The sequence below is a fragment of the Mesocricetus auratus genome, unplaced genomic scaffold (assembly GCF_017639785.1).
Source record: "Mesocricetus auratus isolate SY011 unplaced genomic scaffold, BCM_Maur_2.0 Super-Scaffold_100001, whole genome shotgun sequence".
Classification (NCBI taxonomy): domain Eukaryota; kingdom Metazoa; phylum Chordata; class Mammalia; order Rodentia; family Cricetidae; genus Mesocricetus; species Mesocricetus auratus.
This window is the reverse complement of record NW_024429187.1, coordinates 9,940,607-9,966,196: the sequence shown is the minus strand read 5'-3', so window position 1 is coordinate 9,966,196 and position 25,590 is coordinate 9,940,607. Positions and strand designations below refer to the sequence as shown.

At 39.1% G+C, this 25,590-nt stretch overlaps 1 protein-coding gene across 2 annotated transcripts in view; it reads right to left on the bottom strand.

The window, feature by feature from the left end:
• The window catches only part of Pde3a (phosphodiesterase 3A), a 272,622-nt gene that overhangs the window by 99,947 nt on the left and 147,085 nt on the right, over positions 1 to 25,590 (bottom strand). Inside the window, exon 2 of one of the 2 annotated variants that reach the window (XM_005072911.4) lies at positions 16,619 to 16,669. The exons of the other annotated variant lie outside the window; for it this stretch is intronic. Coding sequence (XP_005072968.1) covers positions 16,619 to 16,669 — 51 coding nt within the window. The remainder of the gene's footprint in view (positions 1 to 16,618; positions 16,670 to 25,590) is intronic. 2 annotated transcript variants of the gene reach the window in all.

Here is a 25,590-nt window from a genome sequence, read left to right as displayed (position 1 = left end):
AATGGATGTGCAGCTGGAGGACAATAGATACATAAACAGATGGATGAGATGACAGAGAGAGTATAAGTAGATGATAGACAGGATAGATGATAGATAACAGATGATATACAGGTAAATAGATGATAGATACATAGACGAATGATTAACAGACGATAGATATACACAGATGAAAGAATTTTCACAACAGAATCTTGTGATCTAACTCAGAAAGAATAAAAAAAAACATTTTATTTCACATGCATGGAAGAAGCTTTTAGATGACTGCAAAGAAGTTGAAAGATTAGTATATATTATACATTAGATAATGTAATTAAATTAATTTTTTAATCTTTTAAGCTAGAGAAAAAAATTGTAAATTTTGGAACATTAGTTATTTAGCTATTTCATTAGAACTAATATATTAAAATTTCAATTAAAGAATAGCACATAACAGACCAGATTCTAAAATTCTCCTTTCTATGTAATCAGTAGCAGGGGGTGGCTTTTAAGGCTACCCAGGCAATGAGCCAACACACAAACTGTAGAAGAACTGTGTTGTAAACTCTATGTATATAAAATAAAATTAATTTCATTTAAATTCTTAGTAAGCACTCTGTTGTCTCCCCCTATTTTTAACTAGAAAATTTAAAGCTCAATTTTAATTAATTCTACATTAAAACTTAATATATTAGTTCTAATGAAATAGCTAAATAACTATTAAGTATTCAAAAATTTACAGAAGGCAATGTCTTTCTTGATCTCCAACTTAAAATATCAATTAAAAATTCAGTGTTAGTACAGACATTTTTTTCTTAATATGTTTCTGCAAAATGTAGGCACCAAAAATTAATGTTCCCCCAGAAAATCATCAAGAAGTGCGTTATGGATGATGAAGTATTCATCTTCATGAATCTTCAGACAATTTATCTTGCTCAAGTCATCATAGTTGACCTAATAAATAAAATGGTAAGTGACATTTATAGCAAGTCAGAAGGAAGATTTTCCAATCTGTAGGTCAGGGTGTCCCCTCTTGTATATCATGAAAGCCTGCACAAGGGAGGGTATTTGATGATAATTCAGTAGAAAGAAGCCTGACAGAGAGGGATTTCCCTTGATGAGAGATAATGCTAATGTATTTCCAGGATGAGTAGAAAAAGATGGACAGAAAATGCTACGGGCTGATGTACTCGTATTATGTTTTAGATTTATTTTTATTAATATGTATGAATGTGTGCCTGTTTTTGTGTTTGCCACCCAATGTGTGGGCCCCTATTGAAACAAAGAAGGGTATTTAATTTCCTGGAGTTACAGGTAATTGCCATCCACCCAACATGGGAGCTAGGGATTGAACCCAGATCTTCCGCTAGAACAGCAAGCTCTCCTTAGCTTCTGAACTATCTCTCAATCCCCTAGATATATCACCTTAAAACAGACGTCCTTGCAAATTGATTCTCATTTTTCCAGAACATAGATACTCATTCTACTGGATCAGATAAAAGAGAAGGCCCAGGCACCCTGTCTTGACAAATCCTCCGGTACAGTAGACACCGATAGCGTAGTGTCTACTATAGAATCAGGATGATAAAATGGGATGATATTGAGTTATCATTCACCGGAGTACTGACTCAGATGTGGTAGCATGAGTACTCTGAGGAATCACTGGGAACTCAGGGCTGTCCCAGGCTATACAGTAAGGTTAAGGCTAGAGTGGGCTACAGGATGAGAGTCTATCTCAAAAAGAAAATCAGAAGACTGTATATCGAGAACAAGTGTGCAGTGTGAATGTAATGTAATGAACGAGAAGACCATGTCTGACAAGAGAAGTCTCTCATTTTGGGTAACTTTTACATCTTCCAGTAGAACTAACATTTTTACTGCTTCCATGACCGTTATCTTCTGGGTCACACCTATCTAGCATCCCAGTTCATGGAGAATCGTGCAAGGTGAAACTTTAAAAGTATGAAGTTTCATAAAATCCCAGACAAATTGTATAATTATATTTTAATATATAAGTATATATTATATAATTATCATTTTGGCTTTCATAGAAGTGGCTTTAAGATGAGGTAGCTAGGGGACTTGGCACAAATTGATGGCTACTCATCACATTCAAAGATGCCACACCAATTCAGAAGTAATTTAGGCTCCATCCTGCTAAACAGCCCTGTGCATCCACAGTGCACTGAAATGTTGGTACTAGCTCATTTTCTGTACATAAAGAATCTCTTTAGGGAAGGCAGGCTTGGCAGAAGCTGCATTGGTACATTACTGTTGGGTGAAATTACTATTATGTTTAGTAATAACAATTCTAAAATGTTTGTTTCCCATACACTGATAACTGGGGACTGTGGAGATAGTTCAGCAGTTTCAAGTACTTGCTGTTCCTGAAGAGGATCTCAGTTTAGTTCCAGTACCCATAGTGGGTGGTTACAACTTCCTTTAGCATCAACTGTAGGGTATCACATGCCCTCTTCTGGCTTTTACGGGCCTCACAAAAATGTAAATAAAAATAATCAATCAGTTAATCAATCAATAAAAGGTGGTATGAAAAAAATCTAATACTTAGGAATGGAGGTTACACAGAGGTAGCTTAGTGGTTAAGAGTCCTTCCTGTAAAATCAAGAAGATAGGAGTTTCATAAATTGACAAAAGCAACTACTAGGGGATGGAGGAAAAAAACTGCATGCTTTATTTACCAAGTTAGAGTGACTACATTAACAACTATCCTTGTACCAAATGCCCAAATCACCCCAACCACTTATATATTTCAGCTATAAATTAAAGTCTGTTTAGAGTAATCCTTTTGACAGATATGCACTTTCCTCTCATTATTTTGATCATACTTTTAAAAATGTTTATTTTTAAATTTGTGTGTGTGTGTATGTTGGGGGGGTTATGTGCACATGGGTATAGTGCCCACAGTGTCCAGAAGAGATATAGGATTCCTCTGGTACTGAAGTTATAGACAGTTTTGAGTTGCCAGATGTGGGTTCTGAGAATTGAAGCTCAGATGCTCTGTAAGAGCTGCTAGTACCCTTAACCTCTGAGTCATCTCTCTAGGTCTATGACCATAGTTTTATGTTCTTCCATAAAATAAAACCTCAAAAGTTCTGAACATGCAATCAATGCAGAAAGATAATATCAAAAGTATAATGTCACTGCATAACAATAATGAAGTTTCACAGCACTGTAATCTTTTGGTTTGATTTTTACTTGAGAGTTTGTTCAAGATGTCTAAGCTAATAAAACATTCTGTTTAACCTTCCAGAATAGCACTGCTATCCCTCTAAGACCATTTCAAATCTTTGAGAAGACCTGTTGATATTGGGCCGTTTGCGAGCATTAAATTAAACAAGTTCACAGCAAGCCTGTTTTGGATTATTTTCTGTACTTCTGTTTTTTGGTTTAAAATTTTCAACTATCCTTCTTTGATTGGAAATCATTATAGGATGGAAGGGTTGTTCATACATTTTACCACCATATATAATTCACACTACAATGTGAAAATATTATAACCATGTCTGATCCACAATAAAATATGTTTTAAAGTTCAGATTTTATTAGAGTGATTCTCAATTTCATAAAACAAACTTCCGAAATACTGATAAAATGTCTAGCTATCCTTCAGTTACAACAAGGCCCCACTGTAGTCAACTTGTAAAACAGGCTAAAGGAAAGTCTGTGTGTTCAGATGCCTGTGGTTTCGCTTCATCCATCTATCCACCCACCCACTCACCCACCCACCCACCCACCCATCCATCCAACCTTCTATCCACACATCCACCCTCTCCACTCACCCACTCATTCATTCACCCACCCATCAATGTATCTCTCCACCCATTCAACATTTCTTGAAGGAATCCTGAATGATAAATTGCTATGAGACACAAACAAGAAGATTCAAAGAAATTTGAACCTCAACTTAGAAAATTCCATACAACATTTTAAGTTACACATATGTAGGAGATGAAAATGTAGACAACTCAGGAGAGTGTGGTTCAGATGTCTGAGCTGCTTAAGAAGGTAAGAAGGTAAGAAGACTTAAGAAGGTAAAGAATAAAACAGCACTTATCACAGGCACAGGAAACACACTACTAAAGCTGCAACGTAGTGAAAGAGCTTAATGCTCTCCAGAGTCATGAAATTTGATCTGCTTTGGATACTGGTTAGTTCGAAAACAAAACTGGGAGCCAAAAATAACAATAATTGTGTCGTTTTCCATGGCTAACTGAAATGGTATAAACATGTTTAGATTTTAGGATACCTTTTCTAAGTGTAGAAGAAGATGTAAAGACTAAAAGAACCAGGTGTGTCACAACATATACTGCCCTTTGTGTAACTCTAGGTGGCACATTTCATGTGTTTTATGATATATATGGATCTACTGACTTACAAAAAGTTATTGCTTTGATATTACATGTTAAGATAAACCTGCATCAATTTCCACTGTCATTTCCCTGCCTCTGAATTTGGTCATTTGTAATTTTCTTTCTGTGACATCGTAGGATGCCATTAGCCTTCTCCTGACTAATGAAGAAGTGAATGATACAAATCTTAAATACAATCCTTCCTTTCAATGTGCAGATGAACCAGGTGTAACCGCAGAATTTGCTACAACAAGGGTCATTGTAGATACAGCATCTATTCACAGCCTTGCCCTTACCTGTAGGTGATATAACATAGTTACCCCACTTTTCGCCTGTGAAACTTATGAAAATGAAGTTGTCCAGAAGCATCTCAGGACTTGTCAGTCTAGTCAGGTCTACAGATGATACTGAGTGGACCTGCCAGTCGTGAAAGGGACCACTGAAAAGTACCTTCCAAGGAACCGGCTAATTTGCTCCATGTAGAAATCAGCTAAGAGCCAGCCTCTCATGGTTTTTCTATACACAAAAGTTTCCATCAAGGAAAGGGCAGAGTTAAAGAACCCACCTCTGAAACGCACTGTGGTAGACACTAACACAGGTTTAGATCTTCACATTTTGGACTGCTCAATATTTATTGAAACAATAACAAAATTCCCCCTAGAAAACAAATTCATCAAAGCTTAAAGAATCTATTCTATGAAAATAACCCTCATCCTCACCATTATAGCAAAAGATCAAAGGAGAATGTGCTTTCAGTATTTTGATACCTCATGTTCTATTCATGTCTTCATTCCTCTCTATTAACAGTTGATACTGAGTCTCTCTAGACAAACACAATGATGTAAATGAGCCAGTAATGCCCACAAGTGCTAGAAAAGGATATTTAACCATGGCAGCACTCATTTCTATTAAAACAGTGCTCATTTTATATATATTCATAAAAATTCTCTATGAGGCTAAAAGAAAGTTTATAAAAATAACGCAAGTCTCCACCATAAAATGAAGGGGCCCCCTATACACAGGTCAGAAACAAGGTGTATGCAAATGGCGTGTCATAATGACGCCATAACCGAAGGCATACACTAAGCACACTCTGCTATTTAAGTAACACAATAAATCCATTTTCGTCTTATGCTGGATCGATAGCAATTTCTGTGTTAATAATCAGTGGAGAAGTGGAACAAGTGCTTTTTAAGGAAACCTCGTTTAGATACGACTATTTATCCTCGGGGTTAAAATAATGCTTCTCCTCTCCTGTCTTTTTCCATAAACAACAGCCACAGTGCCAAGATCCAACATCAGAAATGGCAAAATTATATATTTTCTTCTTTTGGGGCATAAATAGCAATGCCAAGTTCAGTTTGTTCCATGGATTTTTAAAGCCAAAGATACAACAAAACATAGTGGAAAACTTGGTCCCATCATGTGTCATAGGTTTCTATTAAAGTCCTAATGTAAATTCCCACTCCCTGAGTGGAAGGAGGCAGGATTACCTCTGCACATAAAAATTTCATGGGATAAGGAACAAGAGGGGAAAGGGCAAAGGGAAGCAAGGGGGTAAGGAGGCAAGGGCCGGATGGGGGGGACACCCATGCACTCTGGAGGCAAGGGCGGGGACCCATGAGCTCTGGGATTGAGAATTGGTGCTGTACCTAAAACTAAGGTTTAAATATCATCTTTAAGAATGTTTAATTGTGTGTGTGCGTGTGTGTGTGTGCATGCTTGTATATGTGTGTGCTTGTGTGTGTGTGCTTATGTATGTCTACATACATGCACATGCAGAAGATCTTCCGTGACAGGAAGTTAAATGGCAATTTGAAGGAGTGGATATTTTCCTTCCTTCAATCATATGGGTCCCAGGTCATAGGCTCAGCTGTAGGTACCTTTGCCCATTAAGCTATCTGACAAGATCCTACCATCTTTTAAAAAAATCTTAGTTTTGAAATCTTTTTCAGATAGCATCTGACTGTGTAGACCAGACTGGCCTTTTGAAGGTACACTCTCTGTCTCAGCAGCTGTGACCTAAGATTACAGGCATAAATTGTGTGCTCAGTCTTACATATGTTTCCATATCAACATGAGAAATTCCTACTCCTAACAAGATGTCGACTTACAAAGCAGTAAAACACTCCCCAACATATGTTATCTCACATATTAAAATGAGAAAAACTCATTGAAACCAGAACTCTTTAGAAATAGAACAAGTCCAAGAGCATAGAGATAGTTTTAAACACACAACTTCTCAGCCTTAGGATTTAAGCTTTAAAAAATATTTCACTGATCACTAGAAGGTTGCTATGTCACTAATTAACCAATATTTCTTAAACACAGCAGTTCAGCACAATTTATTCACGTCAACTGTAAGTTAATATATTATAACAAGCTGGCCTTGGTGTTGCAATGGTTTTCCTGCCTCTGCCTCCCACATGATGGGATTACAGGCAGGTACCACTTGTGCCTGGCTCCATCATCTTTGATAGTGAGCTTCTTTTCATCTCTTGCCTAGAGAAGTCGTGATTTCATGGTTTTCACACCCTCCCTTCTAGAATCAAGAGTCTGCTACCTTTCAAAGATGATGCTACTAGCTGCTTTTTTCCTTAAACATTCTTCTTTTTAACTCACCCTAGAGGTGTGTGCCACTGAGGCTGCATGAACAACTCTGGGTTTTCATGAATGGAAAAGAAAATAGCTCTGTTGCACAGCTCCAGGTTGGAAATAGTTGCAGGGGTACAAGTGAGAAATGCAAACCAGAACTTAGCTATGAAGCCACAGGGGCTCTCAGCAAATGATTTTGACTCAAGATTTGTTCTTATTGGATATCCCGTGGATTTCCAGTAAGAGCAAACTTCAACTTGCAACATTCTAGAATTTTTCAGGAATTATCTATTGCATAATGCATCAACACTTTCCCACACATGCAAATATATACATATGTATACACCACACATATACATACATGGACACACACACACACACACACTCCAAAACCCCAAATACCTGGACCCTAAAAAATTCCAACTGACAAAAACTCCATTCGTATGACTTTTAAAATAACTGTAACATCAATATCTACTGTTATGGTTTTAATAGTTGATATGTCCTTGTATTTTCTGCTTTCTTTGCTAAATAAGTCAGGCTTTAAATGCCGAGAACAGAAACGCCAAGCAATCTATAGTCACAGATAAAATTTCCATGGGTTGTGGACACTGACCACAGGTCTTCATGCTTTGGCAGTAAGTGCTATCACATGCTGGCTCACTGACCCATCCAATGTAGTACCTTTTAAAAGGACAGAGAGCGTCTTTGGTGACAGTATGAAATATGTCATGGATGCTATTAAATAACTTTGCAGTTTTTTCCTTACAATGAGGGCAAAGACAAACCTCATTCCATAAATTCAATCACAATAGTATTAGAAATGTACATAAAACTGTCTATGCATTAACAAGAGACTAACTGAAAACATTTCCCCTCTTGGGTAAAATTTTTAAAAAGTATACCAAGGAAAGGCTAACATGCTACCTCTCTGTCTTTTGTTGGGATGACACATGTCTGGAGCCACTGTAAAAATCGACAATTCCCCATTCTTCTACTCTCCTGCCTCCCTCTTTAGCTAACCTACTTCTTACTCACCACCTGACTCCACCACCACTGGTGCCATTTTGTGGCCAATGAATCATTCTAGCTGTAACACAATTGCCTGAGATTTTTTTTTACTTACATGAGAATATGTTCATATCTGAACTATCTCTCCCCCTACAGTTTTATTGGAAAGAATAACTTCCAATTTCCATTTCATAGTACATTCTCTCAATCACTGAAAAATGTCTTGCTCTATGCCACCAATAATATAAAATCATACAGTGTTTAAAATGTATTTGTCAGATTCAACAACACAAAGATAAAATGAACCCACTCTGAAGTTACCATATTTTTTTTCTCTTGCCTTTATGGCAGGTACAAGAGAAAACTGTATACCTGCAAAATTTGTTAACAGAATTTGTATACTTATTTTAGAAGACTCTAAAAACCAAATACTATCTTCCTTCATTGTCTTTTTGTTGCAGCGTCAACTGCAAGAGTAGTCAGGAACTACTGGGCTGAAAGAAGTGAGTTTTGTTGTTCTGGGCACTTGGTAAATGCAATAGCTGCTTATTCTGGTCAGAGTCCCTTCAGACAAGCAACTATCACCCGTGCCTGACATTCCCATCGCTTTTTGGAAGTTTTATAAGGTCCTACAAAGCTGTGACTTAGCAAAAACATTCATAAGGCATTGCATGTGTCACGGAAATGATGCCATCAGCCCTCAAGATAAGACGGTCATTCAATAAGCATTAGGCATGTCCACTCATCTATAAACAGGGTGCAAAGGAAAGCACAGCTGCCGACGGCAATTTTCCCTTTTATTTCCGTGGACTCATTTGATTCCTGTTTATTGATGCCCTCTGCAAAGGACCAAGGCTTTTAGCAAAGAGTGATGGACTCAAGGTCACTCACCAGGTCACAGAAGCACGTGCACCCATGCAGCCACTGCATGGCAGAAACACCTCGTCTCCCGGGCCACTCCCATTAGTCACTTCAGTGTGTAACTATGTAGACAACACCCATTCCCCATAATTTCTGCAGACGTTATATCCCCCTGTGAGAAAACTACTCCACAAGGATATGACCCTTGAAAGTGAAGTGTGATGTAGAGACTGAACCTGAGATTGTGCCTTGGAGAACACTAAGTGATCAGACCCCCACATTCTTAGGTGAAGTGCCAAAGCTAATCAGTCCACAGTTCCCACTTCCCTTCCACCACCAGCAGGGACTATGCTATAATCGCCACCAAAGGTTGCTTTCCAGACACCACTTGGCCATGTTTGGAGATGTCTCTGCTGTTACCATCGGAAAAAGGGGGCTGCCCTTGTCTCCTGCTGCCAGACATCACAATGCACAGATAAGGCAAATGGCTCTAAAGCCAACACAGCTCTCTCTCGTGTTTTTGGTGACAAAAAAATCAACAACTTCAGACCTGTTGGTTTCCAGAATTTGTGTACTCATGTCATAGGCACTTGTATGCAAAATGCTTGTACTAGTTCATTTATTTCCTCATCTCAGAGGACAAAGGCAAGAAATACCTGCACTTTTATAACAGCATGGAAGCTGTAGACAGTGTGATTAAATGAGATTTAAAAATTTCACAAAATAAAGACTATTTCAAAAATGAGTGTCCAAACAGTACAGATCTATCTGACAACAGAAGTTATGTATGAATGCATGTATGCATGTATGTGGCCCTTCTGGTCACTACTGCATAGATCTCAAAAGTCCTACCTAAAATGCATGGAACCCAGGCATGTATTTGTTGCATGATCCCACTCTGCAGAAGCAATTTTAAACAAATTTCACAACACACCAGACACAAACACAGAAAACGCAACAGTAGATATGGAAAGACAGCTCAGTGATTAAGCCCTCTTGATGCTCTTCCAGAGAACACTAGTTCAGTTCTCAGCATCCACACTGGGAAGAATATAACCATCCACAACTCCAAATCTTGACTGGAAAAGTATCGCAAAACAGAATCAATAACTGGAATGATTTCTAATCAATCATTAAGTTGATAGGGTTGTTGAAAAGTGAAAAAGAAAAAGAATGTAACTGCAAGACACTGAGTTTGTGCAAAAAGTCACCCTGGCAGTGAACTCTACCCAGGACATGAAAAGCTAGTAAGAAGTAACACTTGACAGGAGCGTTTGGAAGATGGAATAATGGTTCCTACTGTACTCACACTGAATCCTCATAACGAATTCCTGGGAAATGCGGCTGGGCATCATACTAAAATGTATTAAGAGGAAGTAACGCTAATACATTTATGTGGCATGGTTCCAGAGCAATCTGGAAAACATCTGTATTGTTCTTCATGTTCTTTTATAAAGAAATAAAATAAATTATTTAACCCCTAAAGTAAATGACATGCTACTGAATTCTACATTATTGGCAAAGGCGTAAGTGAGTCAGACATTCTCAGCATATCCAGACTTATAGAGGCGTGAGTTACACTGACTTCCCAGCAAACTCAGCTGGGACACCTAAAGATGTAAAGGCTAACTGGGCTAGCGGATTGCTTCCTGCTCTAGAGTTTTCACAGGCTGGCATCTCCAGGATGCCACAGACAATTAAGTACCTACCACTAACATAGTTCAGAGGCTGCTTTGAAGCATACTAACAGCCTGATATACTAAATAACATTTTCCACCAATCTGTTCAGCTACCTCCTTGCTTTGTACACTTACAAATTCAATTACTTATGAACAGTGAAAGCAGAGTCTCATCATCTACAGCAAGACTTCAATCATGCCAATAATTGTTGTTAGGCCTCAGCCTACATTCTTGCTGACAAAGCCTGGCTGTCAGGAGAACATCAATAATACACCAAAGTGGGGAAAAAAGAACCTGTAAGTTCTTATTGATGAATAAAAGTCTTTTAGTTTCCTCTTTGTCAAAATGATAGGAAGTTCATTGATTCACAAGCCAGACTGATCTTTCCCACTGGACCGTCCACTGAGTGATAAGTAAGTTTCGGGTCCTTGAAATTCCCCCTTCCACAGAGGTCCCTTTTGTAGGATGGCAATTTTCTGTTGCTTCTCTTTACTTCTCACTGGAAAGATTTTCATCAAGAATTTAAGGGGAAAAAAACCATAATTGCCTTCTGAGAATGTCATGCCCTGACTTCATGTGGTATTACTGGGAACGATGCCACATGAAGGATCTCTGTGTGATTCTGGAAGTTTATTTATCATTTAGCATTTTTCCTATATTTGGATGATCTAACAATTGAGAGCAGATGCTTTAAAAGGCAAAAACTAGAAACAAGAAAGATTAATTGCAAACCTGTTAGCTGAGGGATGAAGTCAGAGAATTATTGACTACAAAACAAACAGACTTGAATAAAGTTCTTGCTGACTCTAAACAAGGATATGCAAGTAGGTGATGAAATTTATTCAGAGTAAGACAGGCATGCTTTTCAATAAAAGTTTCACATATTAAATACTGAAATAATGCATATATGGTATGACCATGAAGGATGGAGATGAGTTGGAGAAAATTCTTATTTTTTAAGTAGCTAGGAGTTGAAAAGTCAACTCTAGCCCAGTACAGATTAAGGTTAACTATAGATAAAAGTAGACGCTCAGAAAAATTGCTTGCTACCAAAGATATGAAGATGAAAATTACTTTATTCGATTTTGATTCCTCAAAGGTTAAAAATACCTGAAGTATGTTCATGTTTTCCCTTTAAAAATACATGTGTTTACTGTGTGTATATTTGTTCACATTCATGGGATGGAGGGCCACGTGTAGGGATCATTCCCTCTAATGTGTGGGTTCTGGGTATTGAGTTCAAGTTACCATCAGGTTTGGAGTTAAGTACTCTACCAGTGAAGGCATTCCCACTATCCTGCATATGCATGTTTTCCTGTTTTTTAAAAAAGTTAACTTTTTTTTTTTACTTTACATGCCTGAGTATTTCTGTTGCCATGCATGTAAGTTCCATTTGCATGACTCGTATGAGTGGAGGCAATAGTAGGGCATTAGAGAAGATTTGTCTCCATGTATGCATGCACAATGTGTGTGCCTGGACCAATGGAGGCCAGAAGAGGGAATCAGATCTCCCAGAACTGGAGTCTCAGAGAGTATAAGTCACCACCTCTGTGGTGACCGGTTCTTCCGCAAGAGTGCTGTGTGCTGTTAATTGCTGATCACCTCTTCAGCCTGTCAGGCTTTTCTTAGAGTAAAACACACTAGAGTTTATCATCCAGAACAGTATGCACTGCTAATGAAAAGCTTTCCAGTTTCTTCTAGGCTGTCTACCAATTCATTAATTATTGAGATGAGATCCTGCCCTCTAACCTAGCCTGCTTTCAAATTCCATGTGACCCTTTAGTCTCACTCTTCTAAATGCTGGGGGGACAGGCGTGAATGATCACTTCTGCTTCTGCTAGAATTTCTTGATGTTCACACACCGAGTCAGTCGGTAAATATCTACATCATCAATTCAAGATCTCCTGTTACATCACACACACACACACACACACACCCGCACACACGAACACACGCACGCAAGCACCCTGCCTCCCAAAAGAAGTTAAAGGCCTCATGTTGATAGCCTACTTACCGTTTTGAAAGATTCATCCCCATTTCTTCTCCACCGTGGGACAAATATCTTACAACTTTTCCAAAGCCTTCCCATGCATGCTTTTGGTTTGGGGGGATGGTTCTCCAATGTTGTTTACCTGAGACTATATGATCAGTTTTGCTGGCATGGGCTGGATGGCTGGGATGAAGTGGGAAGAAGAGGTGGGCTGTGTGAAGGAAAACCTGACACCCCTTACACACAGGAGCCAGAGGGAGCCCTTTGAACAGAGCTGAATTCTGTCCCATGACAGCAGTTTTCCCTGCCATTAGGCCTTGGAGCTGCTTCAGCCTGTTTGGTTCTGTGTTTTGTGTCTGCTGATAATTATGGGTAATTCGCATTTCACTTAGTCCTGTCGCTGCCTTTCTCCACAATTCCACCTTTTTTTTTTTGAACAGAGCTTTCCCATTTTACCCTCCTTTTGGTTCAACTCCTAGAGTCTCCTCCCTACCATGGCTTCTTTGTCAAAAGCTCACACTCACTGGCCGCCTAGCCAGTCCAAAGGTACTTCCCGCGATTTTCATTCTCGTGAGCCTGTGGTCTTGGCCTTATTTTCTCAGACAGCACTCTTCAGCTCTGACTCATTTTATCCCATTGCTGACTTCCGAGTCCGCGTGCAACCAGCACCTCCCTCTCTGGCTCCCTCTCAGCACTACCAGTGACTAGTTCCCAAGAAGTGGCCTCTCTTCTGTTTTTCTCTTCAAGTATTCTTCTGGGAGTCTATCTGCTGCTGTAGTTAGATTGTCACATGTGCAATTGGCATTTCCAGTTTGACATTCACTCTCTCCTGGAGCCAGTGCAGCTAGAATGGTCCCGTGAGTGCTCACGCGACGCTTCCTTCTGGAATTACCATCCCGGCTTGTCACTTGCCAGCACCCACACTGAAGCGGCCCTTTTCCCTTTGAAGGTCTCTGCTTATGGGTCGGAATCTCTCAGTGTTCAAACCCTTGGCCTTCCTTACATCTCTGTGCAATCTCATCAACACCATGTGGCATTCTCTGTCTCAGCCCTGTAGAGTAATTCCTGTGATAGCACTCATCCCACAAACATTGTGTGGCATTCACATCAGGGCCTCCTGTAGCATACTTACCCAATAGGTTTTGAAAGAGATGCTACAAAGGAAACTCACGTACACCCAGACATGTCCCAGTTTGTATTGCTACTGAAATACTTTCATTTCCTGCTCCCTTCTATGCACTTCTGGAGGCTTGCCTAACATCTAATGCTCTGCCAGTCCTGCTGGTACCAGTTCTATTAAGTAGTGCTAATCCTACTAGGCAGAAAGAACTACAAAAATCCCATTACATTTTTGTTTATTCACTGGGCTTTCTTTCTATCCAGAGGCCTTATCCGGGAACTACAAGTAGAAACACTGTTGTATTCATTTTTATTTTTTTTAGTCATACATATGATTATGGATCTGTGAGGGTGGGGTGTGTGATATATATAATATATATATATCATGTCCTACAAGACCAGCAGTTTCAGGTTCCCTGTAGCTGAAGTTACAGGCAGTTGTTAGCCACCTGACACAGATGCTAGGACCCTCTGCAAGAACATTACATGCTCTTAACCATTGAGCCATCTCTCCACACCCTGCAATTTCTCTACTTCGAGCCACGACCACCACACACTTAGAGTTAGTGCTTGCAAGCCATTCTAAATTAAGCCAAACTGAGATGAGGTTTCACCAAGGCCTTCGAGTGTTAGCAAACTATTAAAGGATATGCATTCAGATAAAGCCTGCTTGGAATTACCTTTGAAAAGTTGAACTGCTTGAGAATGTTATACATTTTTTTAAAAGACAGTAAGAGAAGAAGGGATTAACGCTCTACCCGGCGCCTTTGGTATTTTATGGTAGCAATATAGAAAGAAATTAGAATTAGTGAGGAGGTGCTACATGGTGCTTCATTTATTTTTCTGGAATTTCTGAAGGATGGAGGGTTTGTCATTAACTGTTTGAAGAATCAAAGTGGGATGCTTGTATCCTACATTGGAAAGAGTTACTCTGTGGGCTGAAAGGCACAAAAGGCCTTTGTTGTACTTGATGCAATTTCCTGAAGCACAGGCTAACTCCTTCAGGATTTTCAGAACTAGAAAGGCTTTCTAATGTCATCCAACTTTTATGAAACTTATAAAATCACTTTAAAGCATATAATTCTAAGCTGTATATAAAATACCTAGAATATAATTTGACTCTGAGTTTTCTTTTATTCTTCTAAATAATGGCAACATGATGCCAGGAGTTTATCTTTTATAATTTACATAAGAGTGTGACCAAGTCCAACCTTAATATAAATTATAGTACAATGGCCATAGACAGAAAGATATTTTAAAAAATATATGTAGATATTTTACTATATTCTTTTGGCAGTACATGTCTTCAACGTGTTACTTGGCTATTTTGAACATCAAAGCATTTGGGCAGTAATAATCAGAAACTATGCGCTTGTTTGTACTGTTTACTTATTAACTATTTTAATAAATCTTTTAAACATGTAATTATGTGTATGTGTGCATATTTATATGTGTGAGTGACCATGTAGCCCAGAGACATCAGATTCCCTGGAGCTGGAGTTACAGGCATTTTTGATTCACTCAATGGAGATGCTAGGAATTGAATTCAGGTCCTTTGCAAGATTGGTTATTTTTCTTAATCACGGAGCCATATCGCAGTCCTGTGCTTTTCTTTTTATTGTTGGTTTGCAATCATAAACATGCAAATCACTTATTCTGTTAGTCTGAACAATCCATTATCCACAGGAATTTTGAAGAAAATTGTGACTTAAGATATTATAGACGTGAACAGAGTGAGAAGTACCAGAGAAAGTGGAAGAGGAGAAAAAAGCAGAAGACATACTCTTTTGGATAATCCTGGTTTAAGTGAGCTTGTTTATATTAGTTATTCATCCAACTGGTATAGAAAAAGGATCACAGCTTCTATGAAAATAGATTCACATTATTATCTAAATTTTTCACTACAGCACTGCTACTAAAACTATATGCACAGTAAGATATTTTACCTAAATATTCTCAATAGAAATATTTCATTTAAAATAGTTTTTCTAAAAAATATTAAATAAACATTGGTTGAAGTAAAAAAATATTTACAGCTTCTAAGATAAGAACTGAAGCTATCCATTGACTTGACTTCATTTTCCCTATGACCTACGTGAACAGTTCCATACCCACACAGTGGTGACACATGCACAGATAGCTACCTGAAATACAGTCAGGAGCAGCCCACATTTGACAAAGAACATACATGTACTACATAATTCACTGAAGCGTGAATCCAGAGTTAAGAATTTCCAGCCATGTACGTTTTTTTTTTGTCATGTTTACAGTCAGGTTAACAGAGGCTGTTATAAGAAAAATATATTTTCTACATCTTTACAAAATATACTTGGAGGAGAAAGGATATTCTGAGTGTGAAACACAGCCTTTATTCTGTCAGGCAATGTAATTATGGAAGAAAAACATATCCACATTGTCTAATTAGGTCATTAAAAAGCATAAATGCGTCATGGAAGCTTTTCCCTCTGCCTAAGACATAAAACAAGACAATGAAAACAGTCTGGTAATATAGAAAGGTCTAGAATTTGTTTCTTTTCAAAAATAATAGGTCCTTTCATCTTTCTTTTTCCTTCGACAATTAATTTAGACTCAAAAATCTTCTAATTAGTTCAGAGTTCACCCCTGATTGTATTTCAGAATATTTAACCAGAAACAGGAAGATGGAGGAGGGGAGAAAGAAAATACATGGAAACTTATCAAAGGGAGTGAATGAAATCAAGAGAGCAGGCTGTTGATCAAAATGAATTCTGCAGAGTCGAGGTAAATACAAAGTCCACATTCACGTAAACACGGGGCAATCTGGGAAACCGGGAAGGTCTCCGGAGGAAAAGACTGACATCTGCCTGTGGGTCTTGAAATCCAGACTTTAATTACAGTTAACTTAAATAAAAACAAATGGCATGATTATTTCGCCTCTTCCTCTGTCTGCTGATTATTATTCCTTGAATTTCACAGAATCTCATTCCTCAAATCATTAGGAAACAGAAACTGGAAAATTGAAGGAGAGGATGTTTACCTGGGATCCCCGTGGCCCTCTTTTGTGGTCCCATTCTGAATGACCCAGGAGCTGTGAAGACAAGAGGGTAACTATGGTAAATTAAATGCATATTTTACGTCAGCAATATCTTTATCCTTGCTCTAAAAGGACAACTGAGCTGCTAAAATCTGTGTTCTAGTAGGAATAGGACTGAACAGGCATAGTGAGTAAATTAACACGAAGAAATGAACTGTCTTGATAGCTACCATTTCAAACTATCCTGGCATCAAAGGTATCTGAGTATCCCTGGGAGGAAGAGTCTGCTATGTGTGGCTTTACTGTTCTTTGCCGGGGAAATTCTAAACACATGCCACATTGTGCAAAGCTTCACTTTCACGTCAGTAAGCCTGCGGCTTCCCAGGGAAATAAACACTGTAAGTCACGCAACAGGGCTGTGTGATACGCAGTCAGCAAGGGCAAGCAGACGGCTGATTTTATTTTCTTAGTGGTTTTCAACTATACAGGTATATATAATTATGCAAATCCACTGTTCTTAAAATCCTACACCCCGTTAAGGCTGGAGAGATGGCTCATTTGTTAAGAGCACTTGCTGCTCTTTGAGGGGACCCGGGTTCAGTTCTAGCTCCTATGTGGTAGCTCATAACCAACTAAGCTCTAAATCCAGGGGATCTGACATACATCCAAGGACACCAGGAATACATGTGGTGCACAGAAATACATGCAGAAAAAAATAATCATACATTTAAAATAGAAATAAAAATAAGTCCTAGGAAAGCATACCACTTTAAGTAGGTCAAAATATAAAACTCCAGTAATAATATGTTAAAATTTGTTATCCAACAGAAGACAAATCAGCCAGTAGTAATAGTGTGAGAAGAATACAGACCATAATTAAAATTTGACTTTAAAATCTTTGACAAAAAAATTGAATGAGAAATTATTGTGATATGATAAGCCAAAAATAAACTAAGGTAATTTATGCTACTCATTTTACAAGACATAGTTGGCCACTGTACTCAGCAGAGTCATTGTAATGATTTAATTATCGTTTGGCTAGCACATGATTTAGTCAAAATTATCCAACTAACCATTATACAAAATTAAATGTTCACACAGTTCATATTTCTTTAATGCTTTAATTTTAAATTTTTTGATTTATGGGCATTTCCTTTTTCTGGTAAATGCTCATTAATTCTAATTTAAAATTGCTGGTGAACTTCACAAATGTTAAATCAATCAATCAATCAAATGATTGGTATGGCTTATGAATATTTAAATTGGAGCCATTTAATTACTTATTTTCTAGAACTATCAAAAGCAATTCTTGAAACATATCAATTGTCAGCCTGTTTGTGGCCTTGGGATTGGCTTGTACTAATAGCAGGAAGGTGAGGAGCTCTGTACAGACAGTTTGGTGACATGATGAAGTGTGCTCTAGCTGGTGGTGAAATGACTTAATAAACTGTTTGGGACAGATTATTTTATAGGAGCCTGACTCATATGATTGTCACCTGCCCGGCTAATGATCTCAAGCCACCAGGGCTTAGTGTAACTTGGCAAAGTCTGCTGCCCATTGCTGTCACAATAAACACAGATCAATTAATTTTCTAAATGAGAATTATAATTTGTATTCCATGGATTAAAGAAAGACTGTTTGCCTGTGACATCAGGTCAAGAAGGCAATGTTTTTCACAAACCAGAAAGAACGTCATGAGATTTCTCCTCTCCTCGGCCACTAGTATCTTACATATGTTGATGCTTTAAGCCCAATAATGATGTTAGTTCCATTGTATCCTGATTTGAGTCATCATGTATTACAGAAAATAACATCAACTCAATACTTTGTAAATCAGAGCTTTTAAAAATACTGTAAAAACTCACGGTCTCAGTTGGGCATTTTCTTTAAAAAAATTAAAACCTATACTTTTCCAAGTGCATTATCTTTTAGAGACAGCAATTTCTCAGCATCATATGATAGACTAATGAGATGCCATTAGTGTAAATGAATTCCATTTTGTTCTATTATGAATATGTATATGGCCTGTTTTATTTAAAAGGTATGGGCAGACCAAGAATGTGGTTTGCTTAAGATTTATTTATTTATTCATTTATTTATTTGTTTATCTATGTGTGTGTGTGTGTGTGTGTCTGTCTGTCTGTCTGCCTGTCTGCATTAGCTTATGTGTGCCACGTGCATGCAGAAGCCTGTAGGCGCCAGATGGGGGGCAGATCCCTGGAGCATTAGTTACAGACAATTGTCAGCTGCCTGTGTGTGCTGGAGCCAGGTCCAGATCCTCTCTAAGAACGGTACCTAGCGGCTGAGCCATCGCACCAGCCCCTGACTGTGGTGTATACATTTTTAATGTAGACTACTGCTGTTATTTTCAACGTCATTGAAAGCTACACACGGTTTCTATAATATATGTAAAATATAAATGAAAAACAACTAACTGAATATGGTAAGTGGGACACAGAAATGGTCTTTAAAAAAGGAGGGCATCAAGGAAAATTAACTGGACATTTATCCCTATGGGCTTAAGGCCTTAACCCTTAAATTCTATTTTTTATGAAAGCAATTTAACCTCAAATTATCATTTATTATTTCAATGTTGAGTACATGGGGCTTATTACAGTATTTTCTGTGATTGGATTTATTGAAGAAGCAGTGGAAAATAATCCTGGAAAAACAGAACCATGGGGCAAAAGGTTTTGGAAAGTGCTAAGATATTCTGCAGCCCCCTCTCTAGGCTAGTGATTGTGAGTGGAAATATTGCTAAAACAGACGTTAAGGAATAGAGCATGAACACATAGGAAAGCAATGGATTTCAGAGTGAAGTACAAACTGTTGTTTTTCTATCAACAAGAAACTTAGCTATTCCTTTGATCAATCTGATAGATTTAGTGTTACCTCACAGAAAATCAAAGCAGCCAGGGAATTAGATTTAAAAAGGAAGAAAAAAAACCACATTTATAGGCCAAGGACAACAAGGAACAGAAGTAGAAACTGGACATTTTCCTTCTTCCAATCTAACCCATATGGACTAAATCTTTGAGATAAATGAATGGCAGCAGGACACTCCAGCAGTTCTGGAAGAACTATCTGAAAGGATTAACTCCATTTGAGACAGTCCTTTGAGAGAGGAATGTGCGTGACTTTATGATGTGTTAAATATAAGAGAAGGAGGGGAAGCCCTGGAAAATACATACGCTCTGGGCGTGCAGGCGTGGTCTAGTTCAGAGTACATGGCTACTTAACTCAGAAAGAGAAAACTATCAATCTGTCACCATCTATTAAAAACTTTCCCCTGGTTATTCACTGTGATTTCTCCTTGGAAGAGTGACATTTTGATAAGTATCTTATGAGAAGGTTTGAGGCTATACAGGTCATTAATGTCAAGCCTACACATGACAGGCAAAAATCTTTCCATAGGATGAAGAAGTCCTGAGAGAGGGGGGGCAGGAAGTCCCTTGCATCTCTTTTCTGTTCTCATGAACCAAGATGATAAATAAAGATAAATTTATTCCTGGTGGACAAACTACGTGTTCTTCAAGAGAGACAAGTCTGTCACATGAAGCATTAGAACATCCCGGCCCTTTGACACTGAGTCATTTTCATCTTACAGAGTGAATTCCTCCTTCTCTCCATCTTATTTTCAATAATAAATTTCTGCATCACAGCCTTCAGCTAACAGTATGTTGCACAACACTGCCTTCCAAGGAAAACAAAACCACTGCCAAGCACAGAACTCAAGAAGTTCACAGGAGTAGCAAGGAGAGCAGTGGGGAAACACAGCGGCTCTATCTGAGCACAGATATTTTTAAGCGTGCCGTGAGAAATGACAAGAGATGGCATGATGCTTCCTTAGCTAATGTTTCTTCATCTGATGCTGACAGAGTTTCACGATGCTACCTTCTCCCAATATTTATTTATATAAAAATAATTGCCTTCACAGGGGCATCACGGGAAAATTGTTAGTGAAAGTCTGAAGGCTTCAAGAGAACTGCAACTCTTTGGGAAAGAAGTAATTATTCCTAGTATACACTTGGAAAGATACAGAGGAAAAATAATTAGCTGAGGCTTGTGGTATAGACTTATAATGCCAGCTAATTCGGAGTACAAATTGAAGGCCTGTTTGGGCTACAAGCAAGTCGAACACCTGCCTGAACAACTGAGTAGGATCCCTAGCTCCAAATAAAAGTTTTAGAATGGGCTAGGATACAACTTAGTTGGAAAGCATTTGTCTAGCACGTGCAGGGTACACAGGCTCAATTCCCAGCATGGCTTAATTATCAAAGATAAAGGATGGAGAATCAAGTCACCAGGATTATGTTTTATGTCACTCTAAAGAAATCTTCTTTGTGAGGGACAGGTTTTACTTAAGGTCAGGCTAACCTAGAACTCTACAGCTCAGGCTGGATTCGAGGTCACTGTGATGCTCCAGCTTCAGACTTAGTGCATTACATTTGCCAGTCACCTTGACTGGCATTAAGAAAACTATTCCTTTCAGATGGTGAAAATTACTAACACACATAAAAAAAAACATACAGAAGTAATTTACACAGGGGGAAGTCAGAGTTGCCACAGGGTCCATTTTTAATCACTTGATAACTTTTTTGTTCACTAAACAAAATTTTATTGTGTGTCTATGATGCACATAGCACTGATGACCCCACAGCTAATACCACACTAAAAATGTAATTTTTATTCCCTGGCATTCATAATCTAGCGAAGAAAGGAATAAGACATTCACAGCAGCAGCCAGTCCACATGGCCCTGATGCAGATGAAGGGGTTCGGGGTATCATGAGAGGATGGGGTTAGGTACAGGAAAGATGGGAAACAGCTGGAGCTGGGCACAGAGCTACTTTCCAGTACGTAAGCCCGAGAAGCCCCTTTGAAAGATGGCCTCTCGCAGAGCCTTGGAGAAAGACAGACAGACACACTCATAGACCTGGAGGAAGAGCACATCAGACAGGATTCCCTGGGTGCACAATCCCTGAGGCAGGAGCAAGAAGTGGTGCCTAGGAGGCAAGAGTGAGTCCCTCAGGGGCCACTTGGGAGCAGTAAGATCTGTGCAATCACACAGGTCTACCTTTGATAGCTTACTTCAATCCAACAGCAAAAAGACAACCCTAGAGATCATTCTCTATAAAGACTGGGACACTGGGAATTCTCCTTGCCCTAGACTCTCACTAATTCTATCGAGAGACACCTTCTATTGGTTGGCATATATAGCATATTTTATTTTGCCTTGTTACATGTGCTCCAAGAATTATAAAATGTGGCAGAGTACAGAGCACTTGCTTAGTGCATGGACAGCTTTCATCGGGATCCTCAGCCTAGCAGGGATGGGGAAGGAAGAGACTCAAAATTGTAAGTGCTTGACTGGGCATGGCCTTCCGGCTCCATGTTTAGTTCCATGGCCATGGAGTTTTCAGTGTGACGAGCAAGTTCAAATTTATTTAGCCTTGGAATATTATCCATCTGGCACATGCTCTTCAATTTCTTTGTAGGTAGGTTTTCCCACTCCAGAATTCTGTATGAAAATATGACCACCTTGTTGGTTCCCTGGGCACAAAGGTTGCCAAGGTGAAGCTCTCTGGGCTGGGGAGCCATGTAGCTGAGTGTGGAGACTAGCACATCCCCTTCTGCTTCATTGCTTAATGTTCCTTCCTTTGTCTGATGTTGTTAAGAATGGGATGTCAGTACTATACTGTGCCCTTCAAACAAGGGACAATGGAAGTTTGCCTTTCATCTGACTTAGTCAGATATAAGCTAGCACAATCACAGAGTCTTCCACACTTTGCTTCTTAGCCTACCCAGGCTCTACAGTCAAGACTGGAGATTTTGCAAGATATAATACAGATTATGTGGAAAACGATTTACTGTCCTTCATGATTTAATAGCTAAACTAGGAGACACTATCAGTTTCCTTTGGGTGGACCAGATATAACTACCTGGCTGCCTCATAAAGAGCTTTCATTGAAGCTTCTTCAGCACTCCCTCCTGCAACCCGCAAATTAGCTCCAGCATATCAGTGATGTTTGCTTCACGAAGGTTTTACAGGGGAGGAAGAGGGGCTAGTTACATTATAGAGAACACAGCCAAGAGCCCTGAAGATAAACTCTAGGTAGCACACAGTTCCTCCATACCCAACTGTGCTCTTGTATCCTTTGTGACCGACAGGGCAGAGTGAGTCTTTTTCAAGTTACTAGTCCCAGCTTCTCTTGCCTTCAGAATCTTTCCCAAGATCAATCAAATACCTTTGTGAACATCCCAGGGTAACATATCCTCTCCTATGCTCCCCTTCTTACAATGCCAGAAAAATTTACAAGGAAAGAGGAGTTCCTTAGAATTACTATTTTTAAAAAAATGATAATGATGATGATGGTGGTGGTGGTGATGATTGTGTGTGTATGTGTGTGTGTGTGTGTGTGTGTGTGTGTGTGTATGTGTCCATCCGCGCGTGCATGTTTAGAAACTGAAGGTTACATTTGACTATTGGTCTTCAGTTACCATCCACAATTTATTGTTTTTGAGATGGGTTCTCTTATAGCCTGAAATTCACCACACAGCCTAGGCTGGATCATCAGCAAGCTCCAGGGACCCTGTATCTTTGCTTCCTCGGCACCAGGACTACAGGTGTGTGCTACTGAACATGTTTTTCTTGTTGTTTTATGTTTTTTAGTGTTTTTCTGTGTGTGTGTGTGTGTGTGTGTGTGTGTGTTTTATTTTTGTTTTCCATGTGGGTTCTGGGGATTGAACTCAGGTCCCTGTGTTTGTGTAGCATTGACTTTACCAACCAAATTGTCCCTCTTTAGAAAGCATTACAAACCTTAACATAGCCTATTAGTATTCAGGCAACTGTACTGGCCTGTCCTTTGGGTTCTGACAGGATATGCCCTCAGCTGCACCCACTAAAAACACCTGTGCAAATTCACTATGTTCCCTTTTAAAAGGGCCCTGCCCACCTCCCATATCTCTCTCCCTCCTTCCCTCCCACCCTCCCTTCCTCCCCCTCTCTCTGTCTCTCTGTCTCTGTCTCTCCCTCTCTCTGTATGCTCCCCCTCTCTTTCCCTCTTTCCTTTCTCTTCTCTTCTGCTGCTCCTGTCTCCAGAGGTGGGTCTCCTCTCTTCCCTGCACCCTTTTTAGGATCCCTTTCCTTAATTAAAAAGAAACCCTCTGCTTGAACACTGTCAATGGTGTCTTTCTCTCGCAGGGCACTTTTATTAAATTACAACACAGTCCACTGGAAGACCTTTCCTTTTCACAGACAGACACAAGGCCTTTAACTCCATCCACCCTCAACCTCTGATCCTGACTCTAACCATTGCAACCTGGCAGCCAGTAGAAAGTACAGAAAATGAAAGGCCAGAACATGGAGGAAGAGGGCTGCACGTGGCAACTCAATGGGCTTGAGTTTGAAACCCGAGCTCCATCTCTGCTAAGTGTGATAAAGTTCCCACACCTGAGTTCAGAAGGCTTTAATAATCCTCCCTCGCTTCTACCCTCACAATGATGACCAACTCGCTAACCTTACATGTTGCTAAATCTAGTGGAGTGACATCTGGATTATGCACAACATTTCTACCATGTGTGCATGGATGATTCTTGGTGCAGGTACATCATCACATCCAACCTAACAGTTCTTTCTTGTAAGATAGGTCAGGAAAACTTGGCAGTAAGATGAAATGAGCTTATGATTCTGCAAAAGGAAATTCCACCGGTGCTATTTCAGCCCACACTGGTTATTGAAGTCTGCGGAAACCTTCAAGGCAGCAGATTTAGATTAAACATGCCAAAGAACTGTTATTTCTGCTTAAAGAAAGATTAACAATTTTGTAAGAAATAGATTCTTTTCAACAATCTGTTTTGTGATTTTTCTGAGCATTTCTCTCATCATTTATTCTCTTTCATTTTTAAAAGAGTCATGTGACCCTGTTTTATGAATATAAAAATGAATTCAAAGAGGCAGGATGGAAGCAATTACATAGTAATTGAACAGGCATTAAAATTTAGGTCAGCTAGGTGTGAATCACATTGTTTCCTTTTCCTGCTGTTTTTCAGAGTCCATGCTAAGTATTGAGTCTTTGGCATCGGAGCATTTTGGTGAGGAGAAAGAAAGATACCATATTTCATCTTCCCCCATTAGGGAACTCACTGCAAATATTAGTGAGATAAGATTTATTTCTTCAAATCCACTTCCTTCCCCTAGCATTCTTCATCTTTCTTAAGACTGTGGTGATGGGGGAAGTCCTTCTGTGTATATCTTGTCTTATTGGTTGATAAATAAAGCACTGTTAGCCAATAAGGAAACAAGATAGGTGGGACTAGGAGTCGAGGAGGATTCTGGGAAATGTAGTCAAGAGTAGAGGGTTGCCACATGATCCTGGGAGGAGAAGGCACAAGTTTGACGTTCTCTGTAAGATAAGACCTTATAAAAATGTATATTAGTAATTATGGTTTAATAATTAAGTCAGAGCTAGCCATTAAGAAACCATAGCAAATGGCCAACAGCTTCATAATTAATATAGCTTTCTGCGTGTTCATTTGGGACTCTTGTGGCTCAGGGAGCAGGCTGGTGGGAACACATGTTGCACTGTGGAACATGAGGAACTTTTAATCTTCTAACACTATAAATTAACCATATTCACACCGATAGCTGCACAATCATCTCTAAGTATATAGTAAAGAATACATTGATTGTTAAGCTATCAACTGTTTGTTTGACATAGCTCATTAGTGCCACACATTCATTCCTGAAATCATTCATTCATTAATTCATTTAGCACAGAACAGTTGCACAAATTTGGCTCCATGTTCTATGAAAATATAACAAGGGAGTAATTTCCCAATCTAGATGATCCTTACAAGACCCTCTGAATCAGTAATTAGGAGTAGGGAGCAATGATCTACGTGAATTCATCAGGGCCACTGGTTCAAATTTCACCTCAGACATGATGCTGACTCATGAGTTAAATGATCTTGGT